This window comes from Phoca vitulina, unplaced genomic scaffold (genome assembly GCF_004348235.1).
Source record: "Phoca vitulina isolate PV1807 unplaced genomic scaffold, GSC_HSeal_1.0 scaffold21, whole genome shotgun sequence".
Classification (NCBI taxonomy): domain Eukaryota; kingdom Metazoa; phylum Chordata; class Mammalia; order Carnivora; family Phocidae; genus Phoca; species Phoca vitulina.
The window spans coordinates 12,109,086-12,126,198 of NW_022589724.1; the positions used below are offsets into that span (position 1 = coordinate 12,109,086).

Here is a 17,113-nt window from a genome sequence, read left to right on the forward strand (position 1 = left end):
GTGCTTGCCGAGGACAGATGCTGACGGCAACACAGTAACACACCCTACACAAGGTCAAAGCAGAACAGCAGGATGTTGGTCCAAAGCAAGGTTCCCATGAGAATGTTTGTTTCTGAGAAATGTTCTCCCTCAGAACTTTTCACAAATGCTCTTGGGTCACCTCAGTGTATTCTCCTCAACTCATTTTCTCCATACTTTGAAGAATCTAACATTCAGAGAAACACTATTTCTGCAGAATGGCTAGAAACTAAGTAAATCCATTCATTTTATCAGCTGATTCACACCTGAGGGCTCGAACTTCTGTCACAGGACTCATCATTCCTTTGTCCAGAAGGCAAGGCAGAAGGACCGCGATGGTTCTCTGGCCAGCTGCTCCTTTGGCGGGGTCACACATTTTCACACAAACCTCACATACACAGAGCATGGAAATTAGTGAAACTGACCTCTTACCCAATAAAGCATTCATCTAACAAAATACTTTCTATTTCCCATAGCCACAGAAAAGAGTAAGAATCAACTCCATGACACTTCGGGGAGAAACAGAAAAGAATGCTCTGTCTGCCAACACCTAACAGGGAATTGGGTAATGCCTTCCACTCTGTAAGCTTTGGTCTTGTCATTTGTGAGACAGGAAACAGTTGAAAAGGAAGTGAGAAAATTTATAAGAAAGCACTCTGCAGAAGGCTTAAGGTATTATCATCATCAATAACTTTGGGTGGCAGCATAACACAGTGGTCAGGAACACAAATTGGGAATAAGAATCACCTGGATTTAAAACCTGTTTTTACTACTTACTAACGACGTAATCCATGGCAGCAAGCCTATACAGATAGAATGTACAAGTCCCTGAAATACCATACAATCAAGTTCAAGTAAGAAACTAGTTTCAAAAAGCTTGCCAACCTCATAAACATGCAAGGCAGCTGAACACAAAACCACAGTAATAATAAGAGAAGAGGTAGATGTGGCTGGATCTAAATGAGTAATGTGTTCTTCAGGGTCGAGTGAAAGTCATACCTTATGTAAAGGCCCACAGGAGCCGACCAAATAAAGAGACCAGACATATTCTATGCTAAAAATACTAGTATTCTAGTATAATGGCACCTAGTTTCTCATTCACTGTAAGAACACTGAACTATAACATGAAACCGATTACTTTATGTCACTGCAACTCAATGTCAATTGAGATGACAAAAAAATAAGTCATCGTTGTCCTGGTCACAGAAAGCCCTGCCCCACTTCACTCCCAGTATAAGATAAGAGTTTTCACCTTGCTCAGAGTTTTCAGAGCTAGTTCTGCAGCTTTCCGTACAGATTCCTAAAAATGAGGAAAGTATGGCATGACAGATTAGTTTCATTCCCATTCACCCCACGATGTGTATTTAACTGCCTCCGACTCTACACAGATTAGTGAAAAATCCTACTTGCAATATCAGGTAAAAAATAGTGTTTCATTAGGCTCCCTGCCCATCAAGGAACATGTTATAATGGCATATATTTTTTTAGGTATGACCTATTTTGACCTTACAAAAATATGGCTACAAAGTATAACAGTTTAGGGCCACGTGGGTGGCACAGTCAGTTAAGTGTCCTCCTCTTGGTTTCAGCTCAGGTCATGATCTCAGGGTGGTGAGACTGAGCCCCATGCGGGGCTCTGAGCTCAGCACAGAGTCTGCTTGGTCTGCCTGGGACCCTCTCTCTCCTTCTCCCTCTGCACCTCTCCCTACACTCATCTCTCTCTCTCAAAAAATAAATAAATCTTTTAAAAAAACATATAACAGTTTAGAAACTAAAGGTATTATAAATGCAAACATATAAATATCTGTATGAGGATTCTAAAAGACTTTTAAAAATCTCTAATGAATAAGTCAAAAAGAAAGGTAAAACTAAAGTGCCTAATTCTAATGGTGAGATACCAAAATATCTAAAATTTAGATTGAATTTAAAATTCAAAGGAATTGGTCACGTTATTTATGATTAACTGATCCAATTTATAAAACTGATCAAGTAGAGGTTGTCTGGATTATTTCCAAACTGTTACTTGTCCTAATCAGTAACATCATAAAATCTCTATTGAAAAAAACCCTGCAACATCACAGACACATTAAGACTGAAATTTTGGGAGGAAACTGTAGTCTCTTAAAATTGCATAGAGAGTGAATTCTGAAATACCCAACGTATATATCTTAACAATCCCAGTTAAAGTTATTCTGTGAATAAATGCAGACTTTTTTTTTAATACCTTGATATCATCTTGTACCCGAAAAAGAGTTTCCCAAATTTCTGGAAGTTTATCAATGATGTCATCTAGAGGTCTTCCTCTCAATAAATCATTCAGAGCTAAACAGCTGAAAATAAACAATTTGGTTTTCAAGTTTATGATCAAGAAAGCTCAATCTTACTATGAAACATTCATATCAAACAAGAATATGGATTCTGCCTCACTCCTGGACAGCAACACCTGTTCTCTCCTTGGTGCCTCAAATACCCCCCCACACACGTGGCATTTATATTCATCAGATGTCTGCGTCCCACAACTACAATACAGCCTCTTTGAGAGGATACAGCATTTTTTATTTACCAGTGCACCCCCCACGCAGCACCCTGACAAGCACGTAACACGCACTGAATAAATTTACATAAATATATAAGTAATGACACCCTACAAAGTCATGACAGTATATATCTTAATGTCTACCAATTTAACAAGTGATCTTCTTTAATGTCATATAAACTAAGACAATTTAGAAAAACCACTGACTAGAGTTGGGTGTTTATTTTAGAGTTTTAAATAGTTAAGTAGAGAGAACTCTCTAACCCAACCAAAAATATAATTCAGTAATTCAGTAATTACTAATTTAGTAATTCAGTAATTTATTCCTTTTGCATAAAGTATAAAGTATAAAGCTTGGAAACTTGAAGAAAAAAAATTAGTTATATCTGACTAGTCTTATATTTCCAAAAATGGTACCTGGATTCTCTAACTCGCCACATACTGCTGGTAAGGTTCTTAACCAAATCTTGAAGAATTTCCTTCAAATATTTATCCACCTAATGAAAGAAAAAGTTTAACATTTAAAATGTGAAATTCATCAACTGTCAAGTTATTAATCTCTCAACCACACTAACCATGTCTCTGTAGGTAGCAGCCTGAGTGTCTCTGGGCGTCTCAGCCCCCAAGTCTCTCCCCACTCTGCTTGCTGACAGCTGCTAGAATGATCATTCTAAAATGCAAACTTGATTCTCTTGTCTTCCTCAGGACACGAGAATAAAATCCAACCACCCAGGCATGGATACAAAGCCCTCTGTGACTGAGCTAGCTCCAAAGGTATCATGTACTATTTCGCCTTTATTCCTTGATACATAATATCTCTCCCTACAATCCCTTTCCATCTCTTGCTTGCCTGGCTAATTCCTACCTGTCCCTCAAGATTCAAATCAGGCATCACCTGGTGGAGAATACTGGCCTACTCTCCTCTGTGTTCCCACAGCACCTTCTTCAGCATGTCGTATCAGACTGTATGTAACTACACTGCTCCATCACACTGAGACCCCAAGGACAAGGACAGTGTCTGACTTGTCTCCATATCCCTGGTAATATGTACAGTGTCTGCCACATAAAGAAGTATTATGATTGTTCAGAACGAAAGGTGAGTTGAATCTTTTAAGCCTGTTTTGTTTGGATATACACTTAACAATTTGGTAATAACAAGTAACTAATGGGAGGCTCAATTCTTATACTGATCCCAAGAACCTCAAAATTTAAGGCTTGGCGGCACCTGGGTGGCTCAGTTGGTTAAGCATCTGATTTTGGCTGTGGTCATGGTCTCAGGGTCCTGTGATCCAGCCACGGTGGGCTCCACGCTCAGCAGGGAGTCTGCTTCTCCCTCTGCCCCCACCCCTCCCTCCTGCCCCTCTCCCTTCTTGTGCGCGTGCTCTCTCTCATATAAATAAAATCTCAAAAAAAAAAGAAAAAAAAAAACTTAAGGCTTTTCCACTTTTACTCTTATAGGTAGGAAAGGTTTTGTTATCCTCACTTATATGGAAGAAAACCAAGACAGAGAGGTAAATAACTCACCTAAGATTTAACAAACTGACATCTTCTTACGTCCAGTTCTCTAAACATTCTCCACGGTGATCTCATCCGCACTATCTCATCTATCCATTGAGACAGACCGATCTCACTGATCCCCTTTCACTCATAAGGAGATGATACTCACATCTCAAAAGCCTCAGCCTGTGCACTGGACGCAGATCTATCAAGCCAAGTGGCCTATTAGATCTTGACTGACCCAGTGGTACCAAATACTCTGCTAGAGCCTTCAAAGCTGAATCCTCAAGGCCTATCACCATGAACAGGAACACACTCAACCTGACACTAAAGTGAAGAAGGGGAAAAGCCGTATCATGTGCAGGGACTGCAAAGGTAAGGTAAGGCTCATGGAATTTATTTAAAGTGAACAATGAAGCCACTAAAGGATTTTAACCCCAAATGGCAAAATCCAATTTCTTTTTAAATCACTTTTACTGCTGATTAAATAAAGGACGGCAAAGAGAAGAGAGAGAGGGGACACCCTGTTCTCCAGGAAATAATCAGGGAAAAGAAGAGAGTGGATTCAAGAGATACTTTGGAAGCAGAATCAACAGAATTCACTACTGGATTCAACTGAAAGTAGGGGCACAACAGACAGAAATCAAGAGGATACCAAGTTTCCTGGTATGGGTAAATGGATGAATGTTGAGAAGAGAGGGGAAAGTCCTGTTCTGGACATGTTAAGTTGAAGGAATTGTGAAACAGCATCCAAGTGAAGCGGGCAGTTGGATGTGCAAATCAGGAACACAAGTCAAGTCTGGGCCAAAATATAAGATTGGGAACCATCACAAGTAAGATGACATTTAGATTCACTGGAACTGCTGAGCTCAAAACATAAAATTGAGAGAGTAAAAGGTACTCAGAGGCAAGCCCTGAGAAATCCTAACATCAACAAGTGGCATCGAGTATGACAAGCAGCCAGAGAACAGAAAACCAAGAGAGAAAACCATACATGGTAATGGCCTGTTTCCTTGTCTAGCGCCTCAACAAAGGGGACTCCGTGAAGGCAGGACTGTGGCCTGTTCTCCACTGTATGGACAATACCGACCGACACGGTATTCCGTTTGTGTGAGTGTCCCGCCACTTCCTCAGCCAGCCACCCCACGGACATTTACATTATTTCCATTCTTGAGATTTTAATAAATGTGGCCACGAGCATCTTCGACATCTTGAAAGAACGGAGAAAGCAAAGAATGAAAGAAAGCTTATTTGTCTAAACAGGTAAGTATACAGAGCAGAAAGAAAGATGGGCCTTGGGTTGAAATCCCATGTGTAATCTTGGACAAGGGTTCCCAGATACTTGCCGTTGATTTGTCAGTGACCAATGCATTCCAAATACTTGTCATGGCCTGTCGAATGCCCAGGTTGGGATCAAACTGGTAACGATAAAGACGGGGAACCAGCTGAGGCAGGAAAGGAGCCAGCTGTTCTCCAGCTCTGGAGGCAATCATATTAAAACCAAAAGCAGCACCCTAAAAAAATAAGATGGTGATGAAGTGACTCAGATACCTCACTGTGGTAAAATGTTAATATATTAAATCTACGAAGATCACAAAATCCTCCCTCCCAAACCTGTCCCTGGACCTGATCCACTGGGTGTCCCAGCTGTAGCAGTAACAGCAACCATGCGGTGGTCTGGCTCTCCCTAACCCCAGACTTTTACAAAGCAAACTGCATATCAATCGCCACTGCCAGCCAATGTAGCAGGTTTGGTTTGGAGGTTAAAAGCAAAAACCGTCCGTGATAGCAACTTACCTTCCTAGAGTTCCACATTGCATGATGGTTGGCTAAATTCATAAATTTATACACCAGATCTGGCTGACTAAGATCACTTGCCAGAGAACAAAGCTCCTTGTAAGTAGAGAGGCCCTGGCTTGGAAACAAACAAACAAAAAGTACACAATGTATTTCTCCGTCTCCAGCCTAGTAAAAGTTACGTCACCAATATTAGTAGGACATTTTTAAATTATGTTCTCAATCTCATCACCACAGACGAAGAGAATGCGGTTGAGAGGAATATAAAGAGTCACCTAGTTCAATTACTGACAAGGCCAGGTAAATGACGGGAAGGCCCCCTTGAGTCCCTTGGACGTGGAGCCCTCACCCCCCCGGGAGGTGGCTCAGTAATTCCTTGTTACCTTGTGCACCAATCTCTCTCAGAATCAGGAGTCGCTTAGAGACAACTTCTATCATCCCCAAGTCTTTTCTAAGCTACAGCACCCCAATCATTTTTAAGTTTTTATTTTAATGCCAGTTAGTTAACATAGTGTTATATTAGTTTCAGGTGTACAATACAGTGATTCAACACTTCCATACATCAACCAGTGCTCCTCACAGCACGTGCCCGCCTTGATCCCCATCACCTACTTTACCCATCCCCCCACTCCCCCTCTGGTGACCATAAGTTTGTTCTCCATAGTTAAGAGTCTGTATCTTGGTTTTCATCTCTTTTTTCCCATATGATCATTTGTTTGACTCTCAGATTCCACGTGAGTGACATCATACAGAATTTGTCTTTCTCTGACTTGTTTCCCTTAGCATTATACTCCCTAGCCCCATCCACGTTGTTGGAAATGGCAAGATTTCATTCTTTTTTATGTCTGAATAATACTCCATTGTGTATATATATATGTACACCACATCTTTATCCATTCATCTACCTCAGTGAACAGCTGGGCCCCTTCCATATCCCAGCTATTGTAGATAATGCTGCTATAAACATCAGGGTGCACGTACACCTTTGAATTAGTATTTTTGTATTCTTTGGGTAAATACCCAGTAGTATGATTGCTGGATCATAGGGTAGTTCCATTTTTAACTTTCTGAGGAACCTCCATACTGTTTTCCACAGTAGCTGCACCAGTTTGCATTCCCACCAATAGTATAAGAGGAGGTTCCTTTTTCTCCACATCCTTGCCAGCACCTGTTGTTTCTTGTGCTGTTGATTTTAGCCATTCTGACAGATGTGACATGATACCTCATTGTGGTTTTGATTTGTATTTCCCTGATAAGTAATGTTGAGCATCTTTTCATGTGTCTGTTGGCCATCTGGATGTCTTCTCTGGAGAAATGTCTGTTCGTATCTTCTGCCCATTGTTTTTTAGGTGTTGAGTTGTATCAGTTCTTTATATATATTAGATACTAACCCTTTATCAGATATGTTATTTGCAAATATCTTCTCCCATTCCACAGGTTGCCTTTTAGTTTTGTTGGTTGTCTCCTCTACCACACAGAAGCTTTTTATTTTGATGTAGTCCCAATAGTTTATTTTTGCTTTTGTTTCCCTTCCCTCAGGAGAAATCTCTAGAAAGTAGTTGCTTTGGCCGATGTCAAAGAGGTTACTTGCCTGTGCTCTCTTCCAGGATTTTTATGGTTTCAGGTCTCACATTTAGAACTTTAATCCATTTTGACTTTATTTCTGTGTATTTCTTTTGCATGTTGTTGTCCAGTACTCCTGACCCCATTTGTTGAAGAGACTGTCTTTTTCCTATTGGACATTCCTTCCGGCTTTGTCAAAGATTAATTGACCATATAATTACAGGTTTCTGGATTTTCTATTCTGTTCCATTAATCTAGGAGTCTATTTTGTGCCAGTACTATACTGTTCTGATTACTATAGCTTTGTAATACAGCTTCAAGTCTAGAATTGTGATGCTTCTGGGCTTCACTTTTCTTTTTCAAGAGGGCTTTGGCTATTCAGTCCATAAAAATTGTAGGACTGCAGCACCCAATCTTGATAACTCCTTCTGAGTCCTATTAACTTTCCTCTGAACAAATAATATTTCCTTAAATACCCGATCATTTGTATTAGTTATTCTGTGAAAAGAAAGCACTTTTTAAAAATGCAGAAAAAGTCTACAGGGACAGTAAGTGGAACAAAAATAACTTCTGATGTGGAAACAGCGAGCTATGGGAGAAAGTCAAGAACAGAACAAATGGCTGCTCTCTGGTGTTGCAGACAACACTGAAGCAGGGCACAGCCAGCTGCACAGTTTGACCTGAGGGGTTTCAGAGGAAAAGCATCAGCATAACCACAATGGAATACTGGTAAGATAAAGGAGGTAAGGCTCTAGGAATTAATCTGAAGTGCTAAATTGATGGACCCCACAATGACAAGCAGAGCTGCCCCCACCAAAAAACGAGGTGCAGCGGATGCCGAGCTGTGCTGCCAGACCGCCCCTCACGACTCAGCTGGCTGGGAGCTAATGGAACGGCCCTTAGTCCAAGGTCAGGTCTTCCCCCAGAACAGCCCACCACCAATGGCTAGACACTGAGGGGATGTAAAGCCTGATGAGGGGATGTAATGTCCTGGCCCCTCACAGCAGGACAACTCTGAAGGGCCTGCCCAGCCCAGTTCCAGAGGCCAGGGTCTGCTTAAGTGTTGGCAGCAGGTCAGCTCCTCCTTGGGCCATCGGCCCTCTCCTGCCTCCTCACTGCCCTAGGTGATGAGCCTGGGGCACTCTTCAGTCAGCTTCCAGCTTTGTCCAAAACTCCACCTCAGAGTCTGTTTCCCAAGAACCCCAATCTGAGACACTATGCTTTCTCCACAGAAGTTTTCTTCTTCCACTAACACACGTTTCCTAGGAGGGTGGAAATCAGTGTCGTGAGTGCTCCATTCAGAGACTAAAGGTGTCAGTGATGACTGATGGATGGATTTGGCACACTTACCCATCGGGTGTTTTGCCAAGGCTTCCCCCTTGAAATACCACTGTCTCTCCAGAAACTTCATGTTTAGTTCTAAAGCAAAACAACAGTAAGACTTTATATTAGCCTCAAATTTTTCAAAGCAGCGTTCAACTAACGGATTCATTTCTTTTATAAATTGATAAAATCAAATTCCATAGCAGGTATCGACCAAGATGTAAAAGTCAACTAAATCCTTTCCAATCAGCCTGAGAATTCTGTGAAACTAACTCTAGGATGAACAAAGAGATGTAAAAGGCATTCCACATCAAGTTAAACTGAATTAAATGTGGTCATCCATTAAAAAGTATCCTCCCTGCAAGGAAGGCAACATAAAACAGTAACCAATTACAAGAATGACTGCCCCTCTCATCCTCTTCACAAATCAGACTATGAAAGACATGCAAGCTTCCCCTCCACATCTTCATTTTCATTTAGCCAACAGCAATTACGGTATTATTATAATCCAATGCTTTGATTGTCCTGAGATCATTCAACTTTTAAAGCTTGACCTACTGGCCTGTTTCTGAACAGTAGTTTAGTTTACTTCACTTTACTGTCTAAACAATATACACTGAATAATTAAACTGCTATCCACCACATAACAATCACTGACTTGAATTTAAAGACTTAATAAACAAGAACATCAAATGCTGAATTTTCCTTCTTCCACTGCATATTCTCAGTATGTGCAAATCGTGCTGTATGTGTTTAAATCTGAAGTGTACAAGGTCACTGTACCTTTTGCCAGTCATAAGTGTCTCTACAAGTGTAGAAACCAATTCCTGCTGATCTTGTTCATTGCCCAGTTCATACACCAACCCAAGGCCTTTTGAGGCAACGTCTTGGCTAAGTTCTGCACAAAAGTCAGACAAAATAGTATTACTTTAAGAAAATTTGTCTTCCGGCCATTGTCGGATTTTTTTAAGTTGTAATAGAAATCCAAAATGATACCCAAGTGAAGACATGAAAGCAGAATCAATCTGCCTATTTTGTTAAAACATATTAAATCATCTCAGTGAACATGGCACCAAATGTCCCTGTAAGTAAGAATTACATTCACAAAAGATCCAACTCACAAACCAAGTCAACCCTGCTGGGCCTTAGTGTTCTGTGTACTACAAGTCGTACATGTGAAAAGTACAACAGCCTCACGGATTTCAATATACCCACATCCAATTTTTTAAGTAAAAAGTCAATATAAGACCGTATGTTTAAAACAATTTATAAAACACGGTGCCTGGGTGGCTCAGTCGGTTAAGCGTCACCTTCGGCTCAGGTCATGATCCCAGGGTCCTGGGATAGAGCCCCACGTCGGGCTCCCTGCTCAGCGGGGAGCCTGCTTCTCCCTCTGCCTCTGCCCCTCCCCCCTGCTTGTGCGCGCTCTCTTTCAAATAAAATCTTTAAAAAAAAAAATTTATAAAACAAAGCTACTGTTTAAATGTCTAATACATTTGCTCTCTCCTGGCTTATATCAGGAAAGGAACAAGAAATAGAAAAAAGCTATTTTTGTAAGTACTAATGTTAAAGAAGGCCTTGGCGCCATTTTTTTTTCATTTTCGATAATTAATTGAATTTAAAAAAAGATTAACATATAGTGTATTATTAGTTTCAGAAGTAGAGTTCAGTGATTTCATCAGTCTTATATAACACCCAGTGCTCATTACATCACGTGCCCTCCTTAATGTCCATCACCCAGTTACCCCATCCCCCCCAACTCCCCTCCAGCAACCCTAAGTCGGTTCCATTTTTAAATGTAAAACTGAAGAACATGATCTAATTAATTAAATCCACCAAAAAAAATACTTTCCTGTGTTCCTTCTTTTATGTTCATTAACCTAGATTTTTTAAAATTTAAAACACAAGCTTAATGAAGTTGGCAAATCAAATATTTACCAATAACTTACCATCATTTTCCGACAAAACGGAAACAAATGCACTCTGAATTTCTTTAAGGTGAGACTGAAAGAAGAAAACAGGCATTCAAGAACACAAACTCTACCTCTTGGTAGATTAATGGAAGGTAAGAATCTTCTCTCAGGGCATACAACACCTTCTAAGAGTCTTCCGACCCAAGACAGCCACAAACCCTATTGTGCTCTGTCTGAAGGCGGCCAAATCGCCTGAAGGTTGTACGTTTACAGGTAGTCTAATGCACACTCAGCCTCCCCATCCTGACCATCTGACCTTATGCCTTCAAGTTTAGAATCATCTTCCAGCCAATGTACATCAGGCTGCCAACCTTCATTCACAGCTTCTTTCAAGATATCTGTTACTGGCTAATGGCCCTCACTATCAGCACTGGCCCTCACCTTCATACGCTTTCCTTCCTATCACCTTTTAATTATAAATATTTCAAAGATGGTTTCTAGCAGTGCTGAACCCATTTCCGGAGCGGCTTACCTTCACTTCTCTATGAGTACTTAGCTTCCTCACAAGCGAAAGGAGCCAGATGCAGGCCGCCTGCCTCACGTGTGGGTTGGGGCTGACGATATGTTTATTTAAAATCACATCCAATACCCAGGGGACCACGTCATTCACTTTGGCTCCTGGGGGGAAAGAAAGGAATGATAAAATCAATTAAAACAAATGAAAAGAGTATCCTGAAAAATTAAATTTTACTCAATATTTACTCAGTACAACAATCCTAGAACATATTCAAGTCTACACGATTAAGGTGTTGAGGTTGCTGAAGGGACTGATGATCATCCATTTGAGACCCGCAAGACATATGACACCACGGTACCTGTAACGTGTAGTGAGAAAGCGCGCACTCCTCACCAGTGTAGGCACTAAAAGCCAGCGCACCTCCAGTGCACAGGTACGCGGAGCGTGAGCAGAAGACCCTGAGGCTTCATTATGTGATAAGGGCTAAGGGACAGGTAACTTGGAAATGTAACTATGCCTCGACTTCTGAAAATGGCTAAATACACCAAGCCTCCAGAAAAAAAAGCGCACAAGTTTGAAGGTAATACATAGCTAACTCCTTGTTTCCCAAAGAACTAAAAAAGAAGACCTCATTCATTTTGTTGTGTTCACTCTCCTTTAGCCAACTATTTTTCTTGACTGAACCAAACTGATAAGACATATATAAATATCCTAAAAAGAGTGAAAATGGAACGCATAAATTTTTTCTTTTGCTTCAAATGTGGTAACAAGACCAGAAAGGGTTACTTGAGGATTACAAAAGGGTTAGCCGAGTGTGAGGTACCAGCAGGGGGAGTATATTCCTCCTCCGTCACCAGCCAGGCGTCCCGGGCAGCCACGGAGCTCGTTCCCACGGCAGCACTGGTGAGGGCTTCGCCAATAGTGAACTGCAGTTCGATCTGCTTGGCCTGCAACCATGCAAACGAAAGCCATGAATCACCGAGAACATTTCCCTACAACATCCACTTCCACAAAAAGCTGTTTCAGATCTTGTCTGTCAACATGCTCTGTTTTTACTCTCTTGCCTGGATGGCTCTCACTAACCGGGTGGCTCGGAGGGGAGACGAGGGGAGGGAATGGAGAATGTGAGAATGCCCTGAAGATCTTTTTCCAAGCCCACGTTGCCCTCTTCACCCTCGGCAGAGAACCACTAAGCAGGGATTTTTAATCTCTGGAGGAAAAGGGTATGGACTGAAGCCATACAGATCTCGGGGCAAATTCTTACCTGTCTCTCACCGGCTACATACACTTATTTAAACTGAGCCTCAACTGCGTTTGTAACGCAGGTGTAACACCATCACCCAGCTCGTCAGGCTGTAGGAGGAAATGAGGGTAACGCACATAAAGCTTCTAGGGGACACCTGGTGGGCGGTAACAGCACGATACACAGCAGCCATTCTAACTTATTAATACCGCCTCTGGGCGCTGTTAAATTACATGGTGTCCGCGAGCTACTCTCCAGTGGTTCCGATAAAGGAGAGAACGTGGTAAAATGGTAAAATTTGGTATATCTGGATAAAACAGTATAGAAGTACAGAGATCCATGAAGAGCTAGCTAGCTTCAATAGCAAGTTAATAATCCAGACAAGAACAGTTCTTCATGCTATTCTTACAACTGCACTGTAAGGTTGAAATTGTTTCAAAAACCAAACATTAAGAAAATTCTATATAGTATATATTCAAATTTTTAAAAAAATTTTTTGAGAGAGAGAGAGCATGTGCAAGCGAGCAGGGGGGGAGGGGCAGAGGGAGAAGGAGAAAGAGAATCTCTTTTGTTTGTCTGTTGTTTTTTTTGGAGAATCTTAAATAGGCTCCACACCCAGCACAGAGCCCGACATGGGGGCTCGATCTCATGACCCTCAGATCATGACCTGAACCAAAATCAAGAGTCAGATGCTTAACTGACTGAGCTGCCCGGGTACCCCTCAAATTTTTTTAACTTGGTTTAGAAAATTTTGACACATTGGGGCACCTGGGTGGCTCAGTCAGTTAAGTGTCTGAGTCCGGCTCGTCATGATCTCAGGGTCCTGGAATTGAGCCCTGTGTTGGGCTCCTTGCTCAGTGGGGAACCTCCTTCCCCCTCTACCCCTCACCCCCACTTATGCACACACGCTTGCTCTCTTTCTCAAATAAGTAAAATCTTTTTTCTTTTTGAAGATTTTATTTATTTATTTGACAGAGATACAGCAAGAGAGGGAACACAAGCAGGGGGAGTGGGAGAGGGAGAAGCAGGCCCCCCGCCGAGCAGGGAGCCCAATGTGGGACTCGATCCCAGGACCCTGGGATCACGACCTCAGCCGAAGGCAGATGCTTAATGACTGAGCCACCCAGGCGCCCCATAAATAAAATCTTAAAAAAAAATTTTTGACACGTTTCACAAGCATGAAGTATTCAACATGGAATTGGACCTTAGTTCCCTTTGGTCTTTTTCTGTTTACTATAAACTGGAAAACAAAGAATTTGGGGACTAAGAAGAGAATGAAGAACAGAGAGTTCCCACGAGGAGTATGGGAATAGTGACCTGGGAGAGAACTCTACCAAGCACAGACCACAGTGTAGCCAGCCATTCCTAAGCTCAATCAACTATGCTCTCATCTCGAATGAGGTGTCAAGTTCTGATGCCAGATGTTTCCTACTCCGAGGAAAAAGAATTTCAGGGCTTCAGTTCCACAGCTTCCCTGGCCAAAAAATTCTTTGGAAATTTTAAACAGAGAAAAGGATGTAAACACAGAGGATCCTACAGTAAGGATTCATTTTACATGCCTGTTTTCAAATGTTTTCCTTTTTTCTTCTTTAAAAATTTATGCCAGAGATGCATTTCTTCTAGTTTTATTTAAATAAATGAAGCTTTGGGGCCCTGGGTGGCTCAGTCGGTTAAGCATCCGACTTGACTTTGGCTCAGGTCATGATCTCAGGGTCATGAGATGGAGCCCCAAGTCAGGCTCCATGCTGAGCGTGGAGCCTGCTTAAGATTCTCTCTCCCTCTCTCTGTCCCTCATCATGCGCACACAACACATGCGTGCTCTCTCTCTATAAAGATAATTAATTAATTAATTTAAAAAGAAATAAGATAAGAAAGCAGACACTATAAGCTTTTCCCCAAGTGGTTACAATGTCAATGACACAAGGGAGAACTTGATGTGTGTATAATTCATTCTCAAAAAATTCACATTAAAAATACTAGAGTATGATTCCAGAGACCTGGATCCTAACACTGGCTCTGTCACTCACTGGCCTTAGTCCTCAACTCCAACCTGCTTCCTGCCTCCCACCCATCCTCCCAGGCCCAGCAGCAACCTTGCCTCCAAAAACCTGCACCAAGTCTCCAGACAGAAGTACTCACACCCCCCCCTGTGAGTCTACTCCATGACACGCAAACGTCTCTTCATTCAGTTACTCTTCCCACATTTACTAAGGTCCTACTACTTCTAATCACACTGCAAGGCACCTATTTCATAATGGGGATCAGGAAAGACTTTGCCTTCAGTCTAGTGAAAAATGAGAAACTGTGATAAATGCTGTGAAGAAAAAGTATGGAGTCAGGAGAGCCCAGTATCTAAGGAATCTACTCTAGTTCAGCAGCAACCCAAAAAAGGAAGTATTCGTCTTTCAAAAGCTCAGAGCAAAGAAGACAAAGAGGCTGGTGTACAAAAATGTGAGCAAATAATGAGAATTAAGCCTAGATGACGGGCCGTATCAGGCCATGTTAAGACTTATGACACGGGACTAGCAACTGCCTGCTTGTAGGTCTTCCCAACTACATTAGAAATTTATCCAGACGACAGAAGATTGGCCACCTGCCTCAAGAGCGACTGGAATACCAGCACCCACTTCCCACATGTAGCTGATTGGGTGAGTCTCCCCTTCTACCCACACTGCACTGGGCTTTACTCAAAAACGAAGAGGAAAGTACTTTCCCATGTAGGTGATTTACTCAATGCTATGCCTACTAAAGTGGTAAGCCCAAGGCTGGTACTCAGTAAGTACTTGGTGAATAAATTAATAAACGTTTAATTTAAAATCTCACAGCATGCCGGGGTGCCTGGGTGGCTCAGTCAGTTAAGCGTCTGCCTTCAGCTCAGGTCATGATCCCAGGGTCCTGGGATCGAGCCCCGTATCCAGCTCCCTGCTCAGCAGGGAGTCTGCTTCTTCCTCTCTCTCTCCCTCTGCCCCTCTCCCTCCCCCCCATACTCTTTCTCTCTAAAACAGATGAAAAAATCTTTAAAAAAAATAAAAATAAAATCTCACAGCATGCAAAATTCCACGCCTTTTGTTTGATTAACTGACAATCAGATAGCAATATAAATACCTCCACAGAATCCATCAGACCTTGCAAGAGGAGTTTCTGGTGAGGAAAATCTCCATCCCCAACTGGAAAATATCCCAGTGTTTGGATTGCTCGTTCTTTCATCTAGAAAACCAGAGAATTTTGCTTTTAAAAAAAAACAAAACAAAAAAAAACAAAGTACGTAACAGCTTTATCCCAGAACAGTGTTTCCAAAATGAGATGACAGGGAGGGCAGTCTGTCTAAAGCACTTACGCATGCAAGTTTTTTTATAAAGTAGCCACAATTTTACAGAATTATGTGTATAAGACATTGGAGGTAGAAAGACATAAAACTGAGTTCATTAAGGGTCCATGGCTGCAAAAGAAGAAGGGAGCCTTTAACAAGGTTTATTATCTGTCACAGTGTTTATAAATGTAGATTCTGAGCCCAAAGGACTTAAGATCAAATCACAGCTTAACCATTTTAGCAGCCTTTACAGGTATGTGACCCTAGGCAAGTTACTGCACTCTCTGTGACTCCATTTCTTCACATGGGAAAAGAGAGATGACACGTGTACCTACTTCCCTAGACCTTCTGAGGAGTTCCATTAATTAACATATATGAAGCCCTTAGCATACGCCTGGCACATTACAAGTGCTCAACAGTGGTTGGTGAGCACTAATTAGTTAATTAATAGCTAACAGAAACTACACTGCGATAGTCTCAGGAAGTTTTAAATGGTACCTAGACCAAGAATAAGATTATTAAATTGGTAGTAAACTGATTTATCTGCTCATTAAATCATGTTATATTTCAACACTGAGGTACTCTGATCACAAATGTTTTAAAGTTTATGAAAGTGTTTTATCTAAAACTAAAAAATGATAAATGTCCTTCTCCTCAGATATTACTCACACTGCTTCCTAACATCCAGACTTCTTAAAACCATTTTCGCTGTCAGAGGTTAAGATTCAGATTTGGTCTAAAATTACAAAAGTGATAACAACTATTTAACACTTTATTACGCACTTTCGCATGACAGAAGAATTACCTGTGCAGCTAGTTCATTACCCAAATCCTAACAGTTATGGGTCTAAACTGGAACAACTGGGCCAAACGGTGCACGCACAGAGGTCATACACAAATCACCCCTAACTCAAAACTAAATAGTCACCTAGACTTTATCATTCTTTTTTTACATTAAATCCTTCCTCCGGCTGCACTGTCATCTATCCTCATTACAACTGCGTTTTTGCTCACTTATGTATCTATGAATAGAAAGAATTTCAGAAGAAGGGGAAAAAAGGAGAGACTTGCCTTATTTGTTTCTTTACTGGAGGGTATTCTATTCAGTAAGCTTTCTACAAGATGTGATTTGGTGAAGCCAGATCCCTCACTGGGGATCGGGAGGGGACCATTCCTGCCAATCTCCCCGAGGGCTGTGCAGGCAGCGATGGCCAGGAGGGGCGACGTACTGTCCAAAAACGAGCCTGGAAGCACATGAGCCGAGACTGAGAAGAAGACACTACTGCTCTTGGGGTCCGTGGCAAGCAGCAACGGACTCAAGACTGTCTCAGAGACAGCAAAACAAAATCAAAGTCCACATTTTCTTCTAATTGGTGATGTGTTAACATTCAGTCAG

The 17,113-nt window shown here is 41.6% G+C and overlaps 1 protein-coding gene across 4 annotated transcripts in view; it reads right to left on the reverse strand.

Annotated features, from left to right (window-relative positions):
• The window catches only part of ECPAS (Ecm29 proteasome adaptor and scaffold), a 99,692-nt gene that overhangs the window by 18,281 nt on the left and 64,298 nt on the right, over window positions 1-17,113 (reverse strand). For all 4 annotated transcript variants that reach the window (XM_032419113.1, XM_032419111.1, XM_032419112.1 and 1 more), the window contains 13 exons: window positions 16,789-16,961; window positions 15,513-15,614; window positions 11,988-12,111; window positions 11,180-11,325; window positions 10,684-10,738; window positions 9,518-9,632; window positions 8,762-8,830; window positions 5,849-5,966; window positions 5,398-5,565; window positions 2,972-3,051; window positions 2,243-2,348; window positions 1,271-1,318; window positions 285-406 (listed from right to left, as the gene is read on the reverse strand). In XM_032419113.1, the coding sequence (XP_032275004.1) occupies window positions 285-406; window positions 1,271-1,318; window positions 2,243-2,348; window positions 2,972-3,051; window positions 5,398-5,565; window positions 5,849-5,966; window positions 8,762-8,830; window positions 9,518-9,632; window positions 10,684-10,738; window positions 11,180-11,325; window positions 11,988-12,111; window positions 15,513-15,614; window positions 16,789-16,961 (1,426 nt within the window). The remainder of the gene's footprint in view (window positions 1-284; window positions 407-1,270; window positions 1,319-2,242; window positions 2,349-2,971; window positions 3,052-5,397; window positions 5,566-5,848; window positions 5,967-8,761; window positions 8,831-9,517; window positions 9,633-10,683; window positions 10,739-11,179; window positions 11,326-11,987; window positions 12,112-15,512; window positions 15,615-16,788; window positions 16,962-17,113) is intronic.